At 44.8% G+C, this 16,883-nt stretch overlaps 1 protein-coding gene across 4 annotated transcripts in view; it reads right to left on the bottom strand.

Moving 5' to 3' along the window:
* The window catches only part of wdfy3 (WD repeat and FYVE domain containing 3), a 168,797-nt gene that overhangs the window by 34,240 nt on the left and 117,674 nt on the right, over positions 1 to 16,883 (bottom strand). For 3 of the 4 annotated variants that reach the window (XM_034171177.1, XM_034171179.1, XM_034171181.1), the window contains 11 exons: positions 16,334 to 16,530; positions 14,739 to 14,873; positions 14,365 to 14,544; positions 8,502 to 8,735; positions 8,311 to 8,410; positions 7,069 to 7,229; positions 6,092 to 6,321; positions 3,561 to 3,670; positions 3,027 to 3,209; positions 731 to 888; positions 582 to 659 (listed from right to left, as the gene is read on the bottom strand). In XM_034171177.1, the coding sequence (XP_034027068.1) occupies positions 582 to 659; positions 731 to 888; positions 3,027 to 3,209; positions 3,561 to 3,670; positions 6,092 to 6,321; positions 7,069 to 7,229; positions 8,311 to 8,410; positions 8,502 to 8,735; positions 14,365 to 14,544; positions 14,739 to 14,873; positions 16,334 to 16,530 (1,766 nt within the window). The remainder of the gene's footprint in view (positions 1 to 581; positions 660 to 730; positions 889 to 3,026; positions 3,210 to 3,560; positions 3,671 to 6,091; positions 6,322 to 7,068; positions 7,230 to 8,310; positions 8,411 to 8,501; positions 8,736 to 14,364; positions 14,545 to 14,738; positions 14,874 to 16,333; positions 16,531 to 16,883) is intronic. The other variant, XM_034171178.1, reaches the window with a different exon arrangement.

The following is a 16,883-nucleotide window of genomic DNA, read 5'->3' as shown; positions in this document are numbered from 1 at the left end:
TGTAGTGTACAGAAAAGGTGACCAAGATACACAATGGTTATTTCAATTTTTTAACAATAACTACAAGCATCGAGATGTTTTTGTGTTAAATTATATGGTATAATGTGATAAGGTCTTGCTCTTTCCTACGGCCAAAATAATTTCCTCCCAGTTCTCTTTGCTTACCCAACCACTTTGCTGCAATCAGCAGCCAATGTTAATGTTTAAAAATCCTCAACTCAGTCGCAACCATCAACATCTGGATCCTAATAAAAAGAAGCTGGATGATCAAGATGACTTTTAATGGACTGTCATGCTCCTCAGAAATTACGGTTGGTATTTACTATTGGTACCTTTGCTGCATCCTAGGGGACAATAGTGAAATCCAAACAGCACCCCTTTCTCTGTGTACTGATCTTGTAAGATGACAAAGAATGAAACATTTAAGCCACAATAAAGAAAATCTATTGGAAAAAACGATATATAACTATATATTTGTAAGCACTTACTTAAAAAAAAAAAAAAAAAAACTATAAATGTCTTTATTTCCCTGTAATGATTTTGACCTGAAAAATCCCCCGTACTGAAGCCATGTGTGATACCTCTTGATATTCTTTGTACTGCAAAGCCACCAGGTCTCGTACAACAGCGATGTGTGTGAACATCCACTGAAAAGTCTCCTGTTGGAAGAAATATGGGTTGAAGGTTGAACAGTTGACGGATGTCACAGGTGAACTCTGACTGTTTTTACCTGTGCTGACAGGCTGTTCTTGTTCAGACTGTTCTCTTTCTTATTGCGACGAACCCCCGTCAGCTTCGACAGGCCAAAGCCACTGCTGACCCTGGACAGTTTGGACTGGGTGGCTGGGGCCACCGCCTCACCACGACTGATACACTTTTTCTCGTGAACTGACCAACAAGAAGAAGGACAAAAACAAAATCATAAGGTAACGTTTAGTGTTTTTTTTAATGAGGACAGAGACTCACCTCCTAGTAAGGTAATGCAGATGCATAATACTGACAAAAAAGGACATTAATTACACCAAACCCAACCAAAGAGCCACAAAACTAAATACAGCTCCTGAATGACCCACCAAAGACTAAAAAAACATTCTGTGTGGTTTTTGGAATTCTGTGAGAATCATCTTTAAATGCACTTTGTAGTGCAGTGAGAGCCAGTGCGGGATCCTGATGTGTTCCAAGGTGCCAGCGCACACAGGGTAGATTAAGTTGACAAGGAACATATCGACCGGGAAACAAACTAGGTAAGCTAGAGAGATCCGACCCCCCCCCACACTACTACTCAAGCTCTTTCACTGCAGTCACTGGAATTTTCCTCCGAGTTAGTGTATCACTGTTGTACTATAATTTGATCTTTTTCCCCACATTTTTTTTTACTCGCCAACACTTCCCAGGTCCTTGGCCAATGGACAATTTTCAAGATGCGCCGCCATCTTGAAACCGAGACTTACAGTTAGTGAGCCACTCGCTCCTGTGATTGGCATCATTAGAAACACCTGCTCAGCTGTCAGATTTCCAGGGAGTGAAATGGCCATTGGAGGTGAATTCCACGCCGTATCACAAAATAATTTTGTTGTCACTGTTGTTGTTAACACACAAGAAAAGAGAAGGAGTGCTGCAGTGGTGTGAATATCGATCTAACGCCCCTAAAGCCTGATCTAAAGCAGCTGACTGATCCATTGTTATGAAGCCTCACGCAACGGCTGATTGATCCGTTGTTATGGCACCTCATGGAGCGGCTGACTGATCTGTTGTTATGACACCTCATGGAGCGACTGACTGATCCGTTGTTATGACACTGCACAGAGCAGCTGACTGATCCGTTGTTATGAAACCTCACTGAGCGGCTGATTGATCTGTCGTTATGACACCGCACTGAGCAGCTGATTGATGTGTCGTTATGACGCCGCAGGGAGCCTCTGACTGATCCATTGTTATGACGCCTCACGGAGCCTCTGATTGATCCCGTTGTTATGAAGCCTCACAGAGCGGTTGATTGATCTGCCGTTATGACACTGCACAGAGGGGCTGACTGATCCGTTGTTATGATGCCTCACAGAGCGGCTGACTGATCCGTTGTTATGACGCCTCACAGAGCGGCTGACTGATCCGTTGTTATGACGCCTCACAGAGCGGCTGACTGATCCGTTGTTATGAACCTCACAGAGCGGTTGATTGATCCATTGTTATGACATCTCACGGAGCGGCTAACTGACCCATTATGACGCCTCACGGAGCGGCTGAGCGATCAAAGCTGGATGCAGGTTAAACAATGTCTCCGAAAGTCAATGTTGGTCCAGATTTCTTGTTTCATTTTGGCTTTGGTGTCCTTGTTAGTGCCATGTGACCGGGGCTTTACATTCGTTGCTAGGAAAGTTCAACGACCAAAATACCAACATTCTGGGTGCAATTAACATCTTTTCACTATTATTTGATTGCTTTGTGCGACTGACAACGTTATTCAAGCATTCAAAAGGATATTCCTCCCACCACACGACTCTAACCACACACGAGAAAGTTTTTTGACAGGTCTTATTATTGAAAGAAACCACGTCTCCCTAACTGGATAGAGTTGTGACGTCATCACGCATGCGCCTAGGCACTGTCTAGCGGGATCTTGAAAATGCTCCATTCCCACCAAACATGGTGTACAGATACAGGTCAACCCCAAAAGTACCCTTAAAGAGCTCATTTAAGTAAAATCAACATCCCCATATTTGGACCAAACTTAACACAGGTGGATTATGGACTTGTACTGGCAAAGTCCATCATTCAGAGGACAGTCAAGGTCATTGGAATCAAGGTCATATTTCCACCAATTCATTCTTAATCGAGATGACCACATCCTCATTAATGGTATGCTTACACTACTTATCAGCCTTAACCTTTCGTGTTTCATGTCCAGAGGTATTTTTGCCTTGTAGTTTCCTAATTACACCTCTTTTAACGTTCATATGGGGAAAGAAAAAAGCCTCCATTCACAGCTGATTGTAACATCGGTGTCCCTTTGTGTCTTCCACCCTCACCCAGATGGTTCTGCCAGCTTTTCAGGGCGGGTTCTTCCAAGGCGGGCCGCGCTGTTACGATGTCCACATGGCCTCTGTCATTGCATGGCAGAGACACTTTGAAGATGTCCTCCAGCATCTGCCGCTTGCTGTGCATCAGCTCCATCCAAACCCGGTTCACCGCCTTCAGCAACAGCTGCCGTCCTGCAGGGGGCGCAAAAATAATTTTCTACCATTAATGGTGAGAAATATTCTCAACTGGAAAAGTCTTCCAACATGTTGCATTTACTGGTACTATAAATATCGCAATGGGAAAATAAAATTGAACAAATCCAAGACTACACACACACACACACACACTTATTCGGGTCACATTTAAAAACAGGAGAAGACTTTTAAGTGGGCCCGTGATGAGAATGCAGACATGATGTGTGACATTACAAAGCTAGACAAAAAACAAACAAACACTGAAATCAGACAAAAAAATAAAAACAGAAAAATCGGACATTGTTGAGTTCAGCCTAAAGAACTATATGTACACAGCATGAGTCTGACCTTCACTGATGTCATGGCTGTGTGTGGAGTCTGCTTCATTCTCGGTGGGCATCATGATGTGCCAGGTCGTCATCCTGGCCTCTGCTTCAAGACCAAAGCCCTCCACACTGCTACAAACACAGACACAGCACATGTCCCGTTACACTTTGCTGAGAGAGTTACTGTATTTTCTGAGCTATAAATCACACTTTTTACTTTTTGCCTGGTCTTACAACTTACATTCCAAAGGAATTATATAAAAAAGATGTGTTGGTCTTAGAAAATGAATGAAGCTATTAAATCATGGTCTCACACTGCAAGACCAAACTCTTTAAAAAAGGGAATCATTTTTATACTACTTGGCACTCCACACGTTTGCGTTAACATCAAACGATGAACACTATGAATTTTTGTGTGTTCTGTAACAAAAACTCACATTATACAGTCCTCCATGAAACTGTTCTCAAGATTTACCATGTGTGTTCAGACAATAAAGTTGTAATTGATGAGGACAAGCATGTGAAGATTTAGTCTTCAAAAAAACTGTTTGTGTGTATGCACTAAACAGCAACAAGGTACTGCCTCCTGAAGGCTTTAGGTGCCTTGAAGGTCGGCAACCCTCGAATGTTGTGGTGGACATTGGTGGTCAGGGAAGCCGTCCGACTGAAGGAATCCTTCCGAAATATGTTATCTCAGAGAACTCTGGAAGTAATTGCAAAGGTACCGACAGGCCCGAAGGGCAGCAGCCTCAGCTGTGAGGGAGGCAAAGCAGCGAGTGTGGGAGGAGTTTGGAGTAAATATGGGGAAGGACTTCTGGCCTGCACCAAGGTGCTTCTGGCGGGCCGTGAGGCATCTCAGGAGAGGAAAATGGGGAACCATTCGAGCTGTGTACAGTAAGGATGGGACTTTGATGACCTCAACTGAGGAGATAACCAGGTGTTGGAAGGAACACTTTGAGGAACTTCTGCATCAGACCGGAGCGCCCGCTATATTAGGGGCAAAGCTGGAAGCTGATGGGGGATCATGGTCAATTTCCCTGGTAGAAGTCACTGAGGTAGTCACAACTCCGCACTACTCAGCCTCCCTGGTAAAGTCTACTCCAGGGTGCTGGAAAGGAGGGTTCGGCCGATAGTAGAACCTCTGATTGAAGAGGAACAATGCGGGTTCCATCCTGGTCATGGAACAACCGACCAGCTCTTCACTCTCACAAGGATCCTGGAGGTGCCTGGGAGTATGCCCATCCAGTCTACATGTGTTTTGTAGACTTGCAGAAGACGTATGATTGGGTACCCTGAGAGATACTGTGGGAGGTGCTGCCTGAGTATGGAGTGAAGGGGTCCCTTCTCAGGGCCATCCAATCTCTGTACTCACAAAGCAAGAGCTTTGTTTGGGTGCTGCGCCTTGTCACCAATCCTGTTTGTGATATTCATGGACAGGACATCAAGGTGTAGTCGAGGGGAGGAGGGTTTCCAGTTTGGTGGGCTCAGGGTCTCATCACTGCTTTTTGGAGATAACGTGGTCCTGTTGGCTTCATCTGCCGGTGACCTCCCACACTCACTGGATTGGTTCACAGCCGAGTGTGAAGTGGCTGGGATGAGGATCAGCACCTCTAAATCTGAGGCCATGGTTCTCAGCAGGAAACTGATGGTTTGCCTAGTCTGGGTAGGGAATGAGGTCTTGCCCCAAGTGAAGGAGTTCAAGTACCTTGGGGTCTTGTTCACAGATGAGGGGACAATGGAGTGTGAGATTGGCTGGAGAATTGGTACAGCAGGGATGGTATTGCATTTGCTGTACCGTACTGTTGTGACGAAAAAGGAGCTGAGCCAAAAAGTGAAGCTCTCAACCTACTGGTCAATCTTCGTTCCTACTCTCAACTATAGTCATGAGGGCTGAGTCATGACCGAAAGAACTAGATCACGGGTGTCTCCCTTAGAGACAAGGTGAGAACCTTGGTCATTTGTGAGGAGCACAGAGTAGAGCCTCTGCTCCTTTGCGTTGAAAGGAGCAATGTGAGGTGGTTCGGGCATCTAGTAAGGATAACTCCTCGGGAGGTGTTCCTGGCACGTCCATCTGGGAGGAGACCCCGGGGAAGACACAGGACTAGGTGGAGAGAGTACATCCTGACACTGGCCTGGGAACGCCTCGGTATCCCCCAGACACAGGTGGTTAATGTGTCCCAGGAAAGGGAAGTTTGGAGTCCCCTGCTGGAGCCGTTGCCCCCGCGACCTGATCCTGGATAATCGGTTGAAGATGAGTCACTGAGTGATTTACAAGAATGAAGTTGGCATTTTGTGAAAAGAAAAAAAAAACAAAACAGTGAGACTAAATTAATTTGGTGGAAGAGTAGTACTGTACAGGTCTCGGGGCCTACCTAGTGCTTAGTACTGTGTCAGAACAGACATGGATGTGGGCTAATAAAAATATATTAAAATGAGAATTCATCTTTAAATTATCTTCTGACACATCAGCTTCACTATATCAAATGCAGAAAATACGACAGTGAACCGCTACTACTTATAAAAGGTTTCATTCATCCTCATGTGCGAGGTTACCTTCCACTGTGCAGGCAGATGAAACAGTGAGCCAGACAAGCCACAAAGTCCTGGTCGTGGTTTCCCGGCCCGAGTACGAGGTTCCGATTGACAGTGAGGACGCGCAGCGCATCTAGCAGTGCCACCTGCTGAGCAACCGTCTTGTGGGGCCGACAGAGCTGGTAGAGCACAGTCCGATTCAGACAGTGATAGATGGTGTCAAGGGAAAGACCCTGGGAACGCCTCTTGGACTGTAGTGAGAGGGGATTGGACAGGACAACATGAGTGACTAGACTTCTGAAAAGGAACAAGAATATACAAGACAAAGCAAGTAACAGAGACCCGGATATATTTTGCTTGCTGGTCTTTGTGGTGCTGTTCCAGTGCTGTGGTCTGGACATGGGCAAAAACCCATCAGGGCTCATTCAGGTTTTGTAAATATCTGATGTTTTAACAGCTGAAGACAGCATTAACTAAGGTTACAATTACTGTACATAAAAAAGGCTGGGCCACACAAATCAGTGGAAAGTCAACTGCCAGCGCTGTCCAAAATGCCACAAGAGAGCGCCATATGTGTATTATAATTAACCCACTTCACAGTGAGAGCATGACTTCTGTTTGATATGAACCATCCATTTACACATTATCTATCAATGAAAATATGCCACTTTCATGCCAATTGACACTAAGAAAATTCTGTAAACTTGACTTTTTAATATTTTTAATCACTAATATGTTTTCAAAAACAACACTTTAATGTAAATAACATCAAAAGATTGTACATGATGAATGTGCGATTTTATCCACCTACAGTATATTTGATGTATGTAATAAATTTTATGTAGTGTACTGGTTTTGATCGGCAGTTGACAGATACAACTACTATAACCTGTTTCACCATAACCAAAAATGTTTGGAATTTTCTGGGCATAATTTTACCTGACTGTGTATCTTTGACCTAACGGCTCTCTGTGTCTTTGTTTGAAATAGATTTGCACCTGTCCTATGAGCTGCACGATGAAGTCCACTACCAGCTTGGAGTCCTTGTTGAACATGCCCTGCCACAGCTTGTCCACCACTCGCTGGGTGAAGTAGAAGACATTGTTGACCAGGATGTGGTAGCTGCCGCCGCTGCTAATAGGCAGTGAGGCATCTTCACCTGCACCGGGAGAAGAACCGGAAAAACCCGTCAGCATAACATCACACATGATGAATTATCACAACCGCGATAAAAAAGATAATGGCATGCTTTCACTAAAGCTTGACCAATATGGATTTTTTGGGGGGCCAATACAATACCGATATTATGAAGTAAAACATTTAAAATACCAATACCTCTTCCAATATCAAACATAAAAAATGTCAGTGATTCCTATCATTTCATTGTCAAATCCTTTTGACAAAGAACTGTAACTGAGGTGCCTAGATTGAAGACCTATCTTTTTCCGTTTTACTGTTAGCATTTTATGTTATTGTCTATGTTTTTTATTCTTTTTCTTATTCTATTTCTGCTATTCTTTTACTGTGCTTTTTGATGTTTTACTTCATTTTGTTCTGTTTTTCAAGTTGTGTTGAGTGAAGTGCCTTGAGGCGATCCCATCGTGAATTGGCGCTATATAAATTAATAAATCTGATTTGATTTGTGTGATGCTTTACAGTTTAAACATAAGCTTTATAATAAATAACTATAAACAGTACCAACAACCAACTAACATTTGTCTGATGTCATTCGGATTAACATTTGCTGTACTGCATCGGTCAGCATCTGCATCAAACAGACTTCTCCATCTATTTTGGACCCGCCTACATGGTGCCATAGCACCCACTTGTTTCTTTTCACTGTAAAATGACTACTCTGTTTGAAAATGAATGGCAGCTGGTTGCTTTGCCTCTGTCTCTTGTAGTTAATGTGACCAAGGGGTGATGGGGTGCCAGCCAAGCTTGACAGCATTGTCAACAGCGGTCACACTGATTGATTTATTTCATTTTATGACCAAAACACACCCCTGATTAATTAAGTGACTGAAGTACACTTCAGATGTGGCCTTAGACACTCCCCAAATGCACTTGCATTTTACGCTTTAGCTCAGCGTCACAGAACTTCCAGATAGGGCTCTAAATCTATCTATCTAAATGTTGAGATACTTGATTCTACAGAGGTCCAGTCAATACAGCTTCATTTTATACTCTCGTACAAAGACTGGACCCTGAACTGGAAGGGTTTTGAGATTTGGTCTAACCGAGAAGGACATCAGCAGCCAGCAAATGCTCCATGACACCATCCAGAATGCTTGACTGAAATTCTTTCTGCTGTGTCCTGGTGGAACGCTCCGGCGAGGCCTGGAGGGAAGAAACCAGAAGACACTTTAAAGCAAAATGCTGAAACAGAACTTCACCATCATTAAACATCATTATAAAGCTATCTCCTGACCTCCAGCAGCAGGTCAACGATGGGTGTCTGCTTGCTGGCCGGAGTCATACACAAGTTGTCCATGATTAGAACCCTCATGAAATCAAAGACATACTTTTTGGCAGGGTGGTTGGTCAGGGAAGTCTTGGTGCCCACGTTACAATACTCAGACTGGCTGCGGTTCATACACGAGTCACCAGTGAAGGCTTTGAACTCCTCGGTGGGAGAACCTGCCTCATCGTCCAAGTCACTAACCTGGATTGAACACAGGCAAAAAAAAAAAAAAGAAAAAAAAAAAGATGATTTACTTAAGTTTAATTTGTTTGGGCAAATGTGTAATTGTTGCAATGATTCATACAAGTTTTATATGTTCCATCCTATTGTGCACAATCTTCACTTAATGTGATGGTTTTCGGCTTAGTTCAATCAATCAATCAAAGTTTATTTATACAGCCCTTTCCACAGCCCAGAGGGTGACCAAAGTGCTTCATAGTCAGACAAAACGAACACAGAGAATAACTTAGGACCATGAGACAATAAACAAATTTAAAACAGACAATAAAAATTGTTCTATTTACTACAAACGGCAGCAGAGTACTGACAGGGATCCATACCACTGATTACTGACTTACTATTATCAGGCATTTATTATTTTATTATTAGAGTTTGTTTAGTTTTTGGGGATGTCCTACATAAGTACTCATTACAATTATTATTATTATTAATAACAAATGGTTGATTTTTCTGAATATAAGTCACACCAGAGCAGGGTTCTAGCCATGGTAGATGGCCCCGTCCAGTACTGCAAATTTCCACCTGGCTCTTGGGTTCAAATTGGCTGTGCCACCCAGCACAGAATTTCTGAAAAATGAACTGAAATGTTGCTGAAAATGTACCAATTCAATTGTATTTCAAGCTTATAGTCATAGCTTTTGCAATTTTAAACCAATAATTAAAGTAATAAGAAATATATTTCTTATTTTCTTCGCATCAAATCGCAAACAGCAGAGATCAGAGAGTCAGCGCATTCTGTGGCTACAGCGAATAGCAGCGGCTGAAAGCAGCAAAAATTTTTGAATGCTAGAAGCTCTGAAATGCAATCTGGGGCTATTCCAGACAATAAATTGCAGTACGTGCAGCATCCATTTAAGTGAGAAAAAAAACCCCAACTTTTCTTATTCAAATTCATTCCAGTAGTATTCTGCTCTTACTAGGATGCAGCAGTTCTGAAGGCAGATAGTTCTGGAGTAAATCACTGAAGAAATGAACAAACTGAAAATATGGTTTGACCGAAACAAATTGTCATTAAACTTAAATAAAACAAAACTAATGTGATTTGGGAACTGCAGAACGAATGAGCAAGTACAAATACAGATAGATGGGGTGCATACTGAAAGGGTTAATGAAAATAAATTTCTTGGGGCAATAATAGATGAGGAAATCAGTTGGAAACCACCCACCAACTATATACAAACAAAATATCAAGAAGCATTTCAGTGTTAAACAAAGCAAAACATGTTGTGGATCACAAGTCACTACGCATCCTACGCTGTTCCACAGTCTTACCAGATTTCAATTACTGTGTAGAGATCTGGGGTAATAACTACATGAGTTCAATAAAATCACTAACTATTCTTCAAAAAAGGGGAATATGGATCATTCATAATGTCGTTATCAAGACCAGACTCACTCACTCTTCTTAAAATCAAAAATATAAAAATTAACAGACAGTAAAATTCCAAACAGCACACATCTTGTAAAAAACAAAAACCTTTTACCAAAAACATACAGAAATTGTTCAGGAAGGGAGAGGAGGGATATCAATTAAAAGGGAAAAACAACTTTAAAATTAATAAAATCAGCACAAACAAGATTCTGCATTTCATTTTATGGGATGAGACTGTGGAATGGTGCGGGTGAGGAGTTAAAGCAGTGTCCAAACACTCAAGATTTAAAACAAAATATAAAGAATGTGTTTTCACAGGATACAGGGATGAAGTGGAGGTGTACGAGTTACTAGGTGTTCACAGGAAACTGTTATTATTTATTTCTATATTTATTTATGTTCATTGTTAGTTGTTTTTTTCTGTTCTGTTGTGTTTTGTTTCATCAGGTTCTTTCTGTCTTTCTCTAAAATTGAATTATAGCATTATTAGTTGTTATTAATATTATTACTGTTGTTGCTATTATTATTAATATATAAATTAAAATAAGTAAAAAAAATACAATTTATAATACATTTGACTCTTTTACAACAAACGCTGAGTGTATTTAATTTAATTCATTTTTATACAGAAAACAAATGCACACAAACAGCTTAATGCTAACTTTAACATCGAAAACGCCATAGACATGCTAAAGTGTTAGCATCACTCCCGTTTTTAAGCTATAAAATACATCTATCAACTGTTTCAGAAGACCATAACAGGTCAGTTTAACATAAAAAGGTAAATATTACTCACAGACGTATGCGCTTTAGGGTTTTAGCAGAGAAAATTAAGATAAAGCGAAATAAAACAACAGCTTTACTTCAAGGGCCCCGAAGCTGCCCAAAACCTGCCTGATGAAGTACAGCACTTAACACTTCCTACTGAACAATACTGATCTAAAAAATGACCCAGGCAACTGGAAAAAAGCGGACATTTTTCATCCTTGTGTTTTGCTCTTATGTCCACGTCTTCAAACTCGTAAAAGTTCAAAAGTTGGTGTAAACTAGACTGGTCACAGGAATTTTAACTTTGCGAGTTAAAAACAAAATCAATGTGACTGATGGTGGCAGGTGGTGTCACAGAAAAATGTTCCCACGGGCCATGGCTCAGAAAGGGGAAACTATTCTAGGCTATTGATGCTATGCTAACAACAGCTGGCTCATTCTTCTATGCTGTGCTTTCTGCTCCTGTATGCAGTGCTGTCCCCAGGGGTTAACAGAGGGAGTGCAATCATGCTGAAGCACAGTAGTAAAAACCTGATGACTGTCCATCATTCTTCTTGAAATATGTATTTTAAATTGACAATGGCACTTTTGGCATATCCTTATTTTTTGTGGAAAATTATTGTCGGCATTATACAAAGATCTGCAGTATACTGAGACCTGGGGTCGCATTGCGTATTGCTCCCCAGCTCAGTCGCCAAGTGTTGGAGTTCACTCCGGTGAACGAGAGGGTCGCGTCCCTACGCCTTCAGGTTGGGGACAGGTCTCTCACCGTTGTCTCGGCCTATGGGCCGAGCGGCAGTGCAGAGTGCCCGACCTTCCTGGAGTCCCTGGGAGGGGTACTAGATAGCGCTCCGACTGTGGACTCCATTGTTCTCCTGGGGGATTTCAACGCCCACGTGGGCGGCAACAGTGAGACCTGGAGGGGGGTGATCGGGAAGCACGGCCTCCCCGATCTGAACCCGAGTGGTGTTCAGTTGTTGGACTTCTGTGCTAGTCACAGTTTGTCCATCATGAACACCATGTTCGAGCACAAGGGTGTCCATAAGTGCACGTGGCACCAGGACACCCTGAGCCGGAGGTCGATGATCGACTTTGTAGTCGTATCATCTGACCTTCGGCCATGTGTCTCGGACACTTGAGTGAAGAGAGGGGCAGAGCTGTCGACTGATCACCACCTGGTGGTGAGTTGGATCCGCTGGGAGGGTAGGAAGCCGGTCAGACCTAGCAGGCCCAAACGTATCATGAGGGTCTGCTGGGAATGACTGGCGGAACCCTCTGTCAGCGAGGCCTTCAACTCCCACCTCCGGGAGAGCTTCTCCCAGATCCTGGGGGAGGTTAGAGACATGGAGTCCGAGTGGACCATGTTCTCCACCTCCATTGTCGATGTGGCTGCTCATAGCTGTGGTCGCAAGGTCTCTGGTGCCTGTCGCGGCGGCAATCCCCGAACCCGGTGGTGGACACCGGAAGTAAGTAACCCGGTGGTGGACACCGGAAGTAAGGGATGCCGTCAAGCTGAAGAAGGAGTCCCACGTAGGCCAAGCGTGGCGCAGCCCGTGCGGTCGCAGAGGCAAAAAGTCGGGTCTGGGAGGAGTTCGGGGAGGCTATGGAGGAGGACTATCGGTCAGCCTCGAAGAGATTCTGGCAAACCGTCCAACGCCTCAGGAGGCGGAAACAGCTCTCCACCAGCACTGTTTACGGTGCGGGTGGGGAGCTGTTGACCCTGACTGGGGATGTTGTCGGGCGGTGGAAGGAGTACTTCAAGGATCTCCTCAATCCCTTCGTCACGTCTTCCGAAGAGGAAGCAGAGACTGGGGACTCAGAGGCGGACTCATCCATTACCCAGGCCGAAGTCACCGAGGTGGTTAGAAAGCTCCTCGGTGGCAATGCCCCCGGGGTGGATGAAATCCATCCTGAGTACCTTAAGTCTCTGGATGTTGTGAGGCTGTCTTGGCTGACACGCCTCTGCAACATCGCGTGCGATCGGTGACAGTGCCTCTGGATTGGCAGACCGGGGTGGTGGTCCCTCTGTTTAAGAAGGGGGACCGGAGGGTGTGTTCCAACTATAGGGGGATCACACTCCTCAGCCTCCCCGGTAAGGTCTATTCCAGAGTACTGGAGAGGAGAATTCAACCGATGGTCGAACCTCGGATTCAGGAGAAGCAGTGTGGTTTTCGTCCTGGTCGCGGCACACTGGACCAGCTGTACACGCTCCATCGGGTGCTCGAGGGTTCATGGGAGTTCGCCCAACCAGTCCACATGTTTTTTGTGGATCTGGAGAAGGAGTTTGACCGTGTCCCTCGGGGCGCCCTGTGGGGAGTGCTCCGGGAGTACGGGGTCCTTTGCTAAGGGCTATCCGGTCCCTGTACGACCGCAGCAGGAGCTTGGTTCGCATTGCCGGTAGTAAGTCAAACCTGTTTCCAGTGCACGTTGGCCTCCGCCAGGGCTGCCCTTTGTCACCGGTTCTGTTCATTATTTTTATGGACAGAATTTCTAGGCGCAGCCAGGGTGTAGAGGGGGTCTGGTTTGGGAACCACAGATTCTCGTCTCTGCTGTTTGCGGACGATGTGGTTCTGTTGGCTTCGTCAAATCAGGACCTTCAGCGTGCACTGGGGCGGTTTGCAGCCAAGTGTGAAGCGTCCGGGATGAAAATCAGCACCTCCAAATCCGAGGCCATGGTTCTCGACCGGAAAAAGGTGCTTTGCCCTCTTCAGGTCGGTGGAGTGTCCTTGCCTCAAGTGGAGGAGTTTAAGTATCTCGGGGTCTTGTTCACGAGTGAGGGACGGATGGAGCGTGAGATCGAAAGACGGATCGGTGCAGCATCTGCAGTGATGCGGTCGCTGTATCGGACCGTCGTGGTGAAGAGAGAGCTGAGTAGGGGGGCAAAGCTCTCGATTTACCGATCGATCTACGTTCCGATCCTCACCTATGGTCATGAGATTTGGCTCATGACCGAAAGAACGAGATCGCGAGTACAAGCGGCCGGGATGAGTTTCCTCCGCAGGGTGGCTGGGCGCTCCCTTAGAGATAGGGTGAGGAGCTCGGTCACTCGGGAGGAGCTCGGAGTCGAGCTGCTGCTCCTCCACGTCGAAAGGAGTCAGTTGAGGTGGCTCGGGCATCTTTTCTGGATGCCCCCTGGACGCCTCGCTGGAGAGGTGTTCCGGGCACGTCCCACTGGGGGGAGGCCCGGGGAAGACCCAGGACAAGCTGGAGGGATTACATCTCTCGGCTGGCTTGGGAACGCCTTGGGGTTCCCCCGGAGGAGCTGGGGGACGTGTGTGTGGATCGGGAGGTCTGGGAGGCTTTGCTTGAGCTGCGGCCCCTGCGACCCGACTCCGGATAAAGCGGAAGAAAATGGATGGATGGATGGATGCACCAAATCATTCCATCATAAAAAGTATCGTCCCTACAGGGTACAGTAACATATGTATCTAGATACATATCGCAGCTTACCATCTCAGAGTACGGTCTGATGTTGAAGGGGAAGACTGTGGCTGCCAGCGCACACAGAAACTCCGGACTGTGCCACATCGGCGCAAGGTCGGGCACATTGTGGTAAAGATACCTAAAAAACTGCATGAGGGTAACCGGGTACTCCCTGAGCCATGATCCTTCCTCCTCCGACTGCCACGGCTGCAACGAGATACAAGACACAAAACATCAATCACATCCCCTAAAAAAACAAAAACAAAAAAAAAAAAAAAAACAAAAACAAAAAAACCATTCATTTCTACTCAAACTCCACACAAAGAAGCAGCGGTGCAAACTCTGCTGTCATCACTCCGGTGTAAAGTTGTGAAGTAAATGTGTGGTTTTACGGTTCTGACCAGGTTAAGCATGCTGCGCAGCATGGCGAGCAGGAGGAAGGCGGCCTCGGTGCACACGCTGTGGACAGACGCCACGACAGACCCACTGCAGGCTGGTATCCCAAAGATGAAAGTCCAAATAGAGTCCAGGTCGAACTGGGAGGACAAACACACACTGGGGTAATAACCAGTCACATCAACACCTGCTGTGCTGATACTGTAGGAAGTGAAAAAAAAGGTACAAATTATGCACTTTGAATTTTTGGGCTCATCAGGAAAGCAACCTTGATAATGACTTATGTGTCAAACCACTTGAGGAAGTTGTCTCGATTGCAGTCATATCACAACAACCAGTAGACTGGAAGCCGTTTGAGTCCTCAATATGCATTTGCCAGTAAAAAAAAAATGCCAGGAAATTATAACCATGAGAATTAGGGCCTGAATTACTCAAGGTTTGCATGATTTAAAGCATGCGTAAGCACCATAGCACTCGCAAAAAAGTGCATCCTGAGTTACTAACAGAGAGCACAGAGGGTTGTGCCTATTAAATGCACAAAATAGTGCATTTTGTTAATTTAGTGCATTTGCTTCATGAATATGCAATTTGGGTTTTGTCCACCTGAGTGTGCAAAATTGTGTTCAATAGGTGAGGCTTGCACACACAGCATGAGTTGCACCAAAATGTTACTGTGGTCCACCTGTTACACGTGGAGACATCTCCGAGTCTGTGTGGGACAATGCACACACACACACACACACACACACACACACACACACACACACACACACACACACACACACACACACACACACACACACACACACACACACACACACACACACACACACACACACACACACACACACACACACACACACACACACACACACACTATGCAACAGCTGTTCTCAGCGGTGGAACGTATAGCAAGGTAGTGAATAATTACCTTGTGTTCTGTCTGTGAAACGCATGCAGCTGTCTGTGCGCATGCCATAGCTATCTGTCTGCGTGCACAGCTATCTGTATGCATTCCACTGGCAGAGTGCAGGATAATTATTCACTACTTTGCTTGATCACTGTAGGTGGAAGAATCTTGAAAGGTCTGTAATAGGAGATTGGCCTTTATTTGATTGTTTGTATATCTTGCTAGCACGTGAACATGCTCATGCTTATGTACCAAAGTTCATGCGCAAGGAAACACAAGGTGCATACCTGCATGTGGCTGATTTAATTAAATTTTGCACTGATTTTGCCATTAGCACACAAAATCCTCATTTGCCGACATTATGTTACTACCCGCTATCAATTGCACAATTAGTTTTAGTAAATCATCGGCAAAACTGTCTCCACCCCAAAGGACAAACGTGTGGTTCACTCATGCAATGCAGCGCTCGTTATGTGTGATTTTAGTAAATCGGGACCTTCATCTTGATGGCTGTACAGATCAAACCCACTACTGCTTTAACAGGTTTAACAGATTGCAAGGACGTGAGCCCAAGTCGAGTACTCTTGGAGGTGCCCTTCCTTGCCTAATAAGAGCCCATGGCCTCTGAACATCCACAGTACACATGTGTAAAAGTGTAGTAGATGAAGAAAGAAGCTTGGGTATACTAACATGTACCTGCAGACTGTCTGGCAGCTCGGTGACGGGCTGCTGCAGGAACAGCGCCATCAACAGGAAGTACAGCTCCGGCACATTGGTGTGTTTGGGCAGCAGAGTTTGCAGCACAGGGAATCCTGGGAAGTGGCAGGCGTCCCGATTGATCTCTCGTACAGTGGAGCGACCAGCGGCACTGCGGCCCACGTTGAAGCCTGAAGAGGGTGGGAGGAAAGTTAAGTGACACGACCTCACTGACGACATGTTCTCAGGTGACTGACAGAAAAACTGGAAAACAAAAAATTTCAATTTGTGGATATTTCACAAATAGGATTTTACAGTTTCTCTTACTGGTTCCTTTAAAGTCAACATTTTAGTGATCTCTTTACCAGTTCTGCATGCATAAGTGCATGCTTATGTCGCCACCAACAGGTAAACAGAAGGACCACAAAGAAACGTTTTGAGAGTCTCAAAATCTATTTCATTCACAGCCTTTAAATGTGCAATAATTTTTTAATAAGCCATTAGAAGCTTCTTCTGTACCTTTTGTGGCTTTTTATATCAAAAT

This window comes from Thalassophryne amazonica, chromosome 5 (assembly GCF_902500255.1).
Source record: "Thalassophryne amazonica chromosome 5, fThaAma1.1, whole genome shotgun sequence".
In the NCBI taxonomy this organism is placed as follows: Eukaryota; Metazoa; Chordata; class Actinopteri; order Batrachoidiformes; family Batrachoididae; genus Thalassophryne; species Thalassophryne amazonica.
The sequence above is the reverse complement of the archived record's forward strand: the minus strand, read 5'-3'. Positions and strand labels throughout refer to the sequence as shown.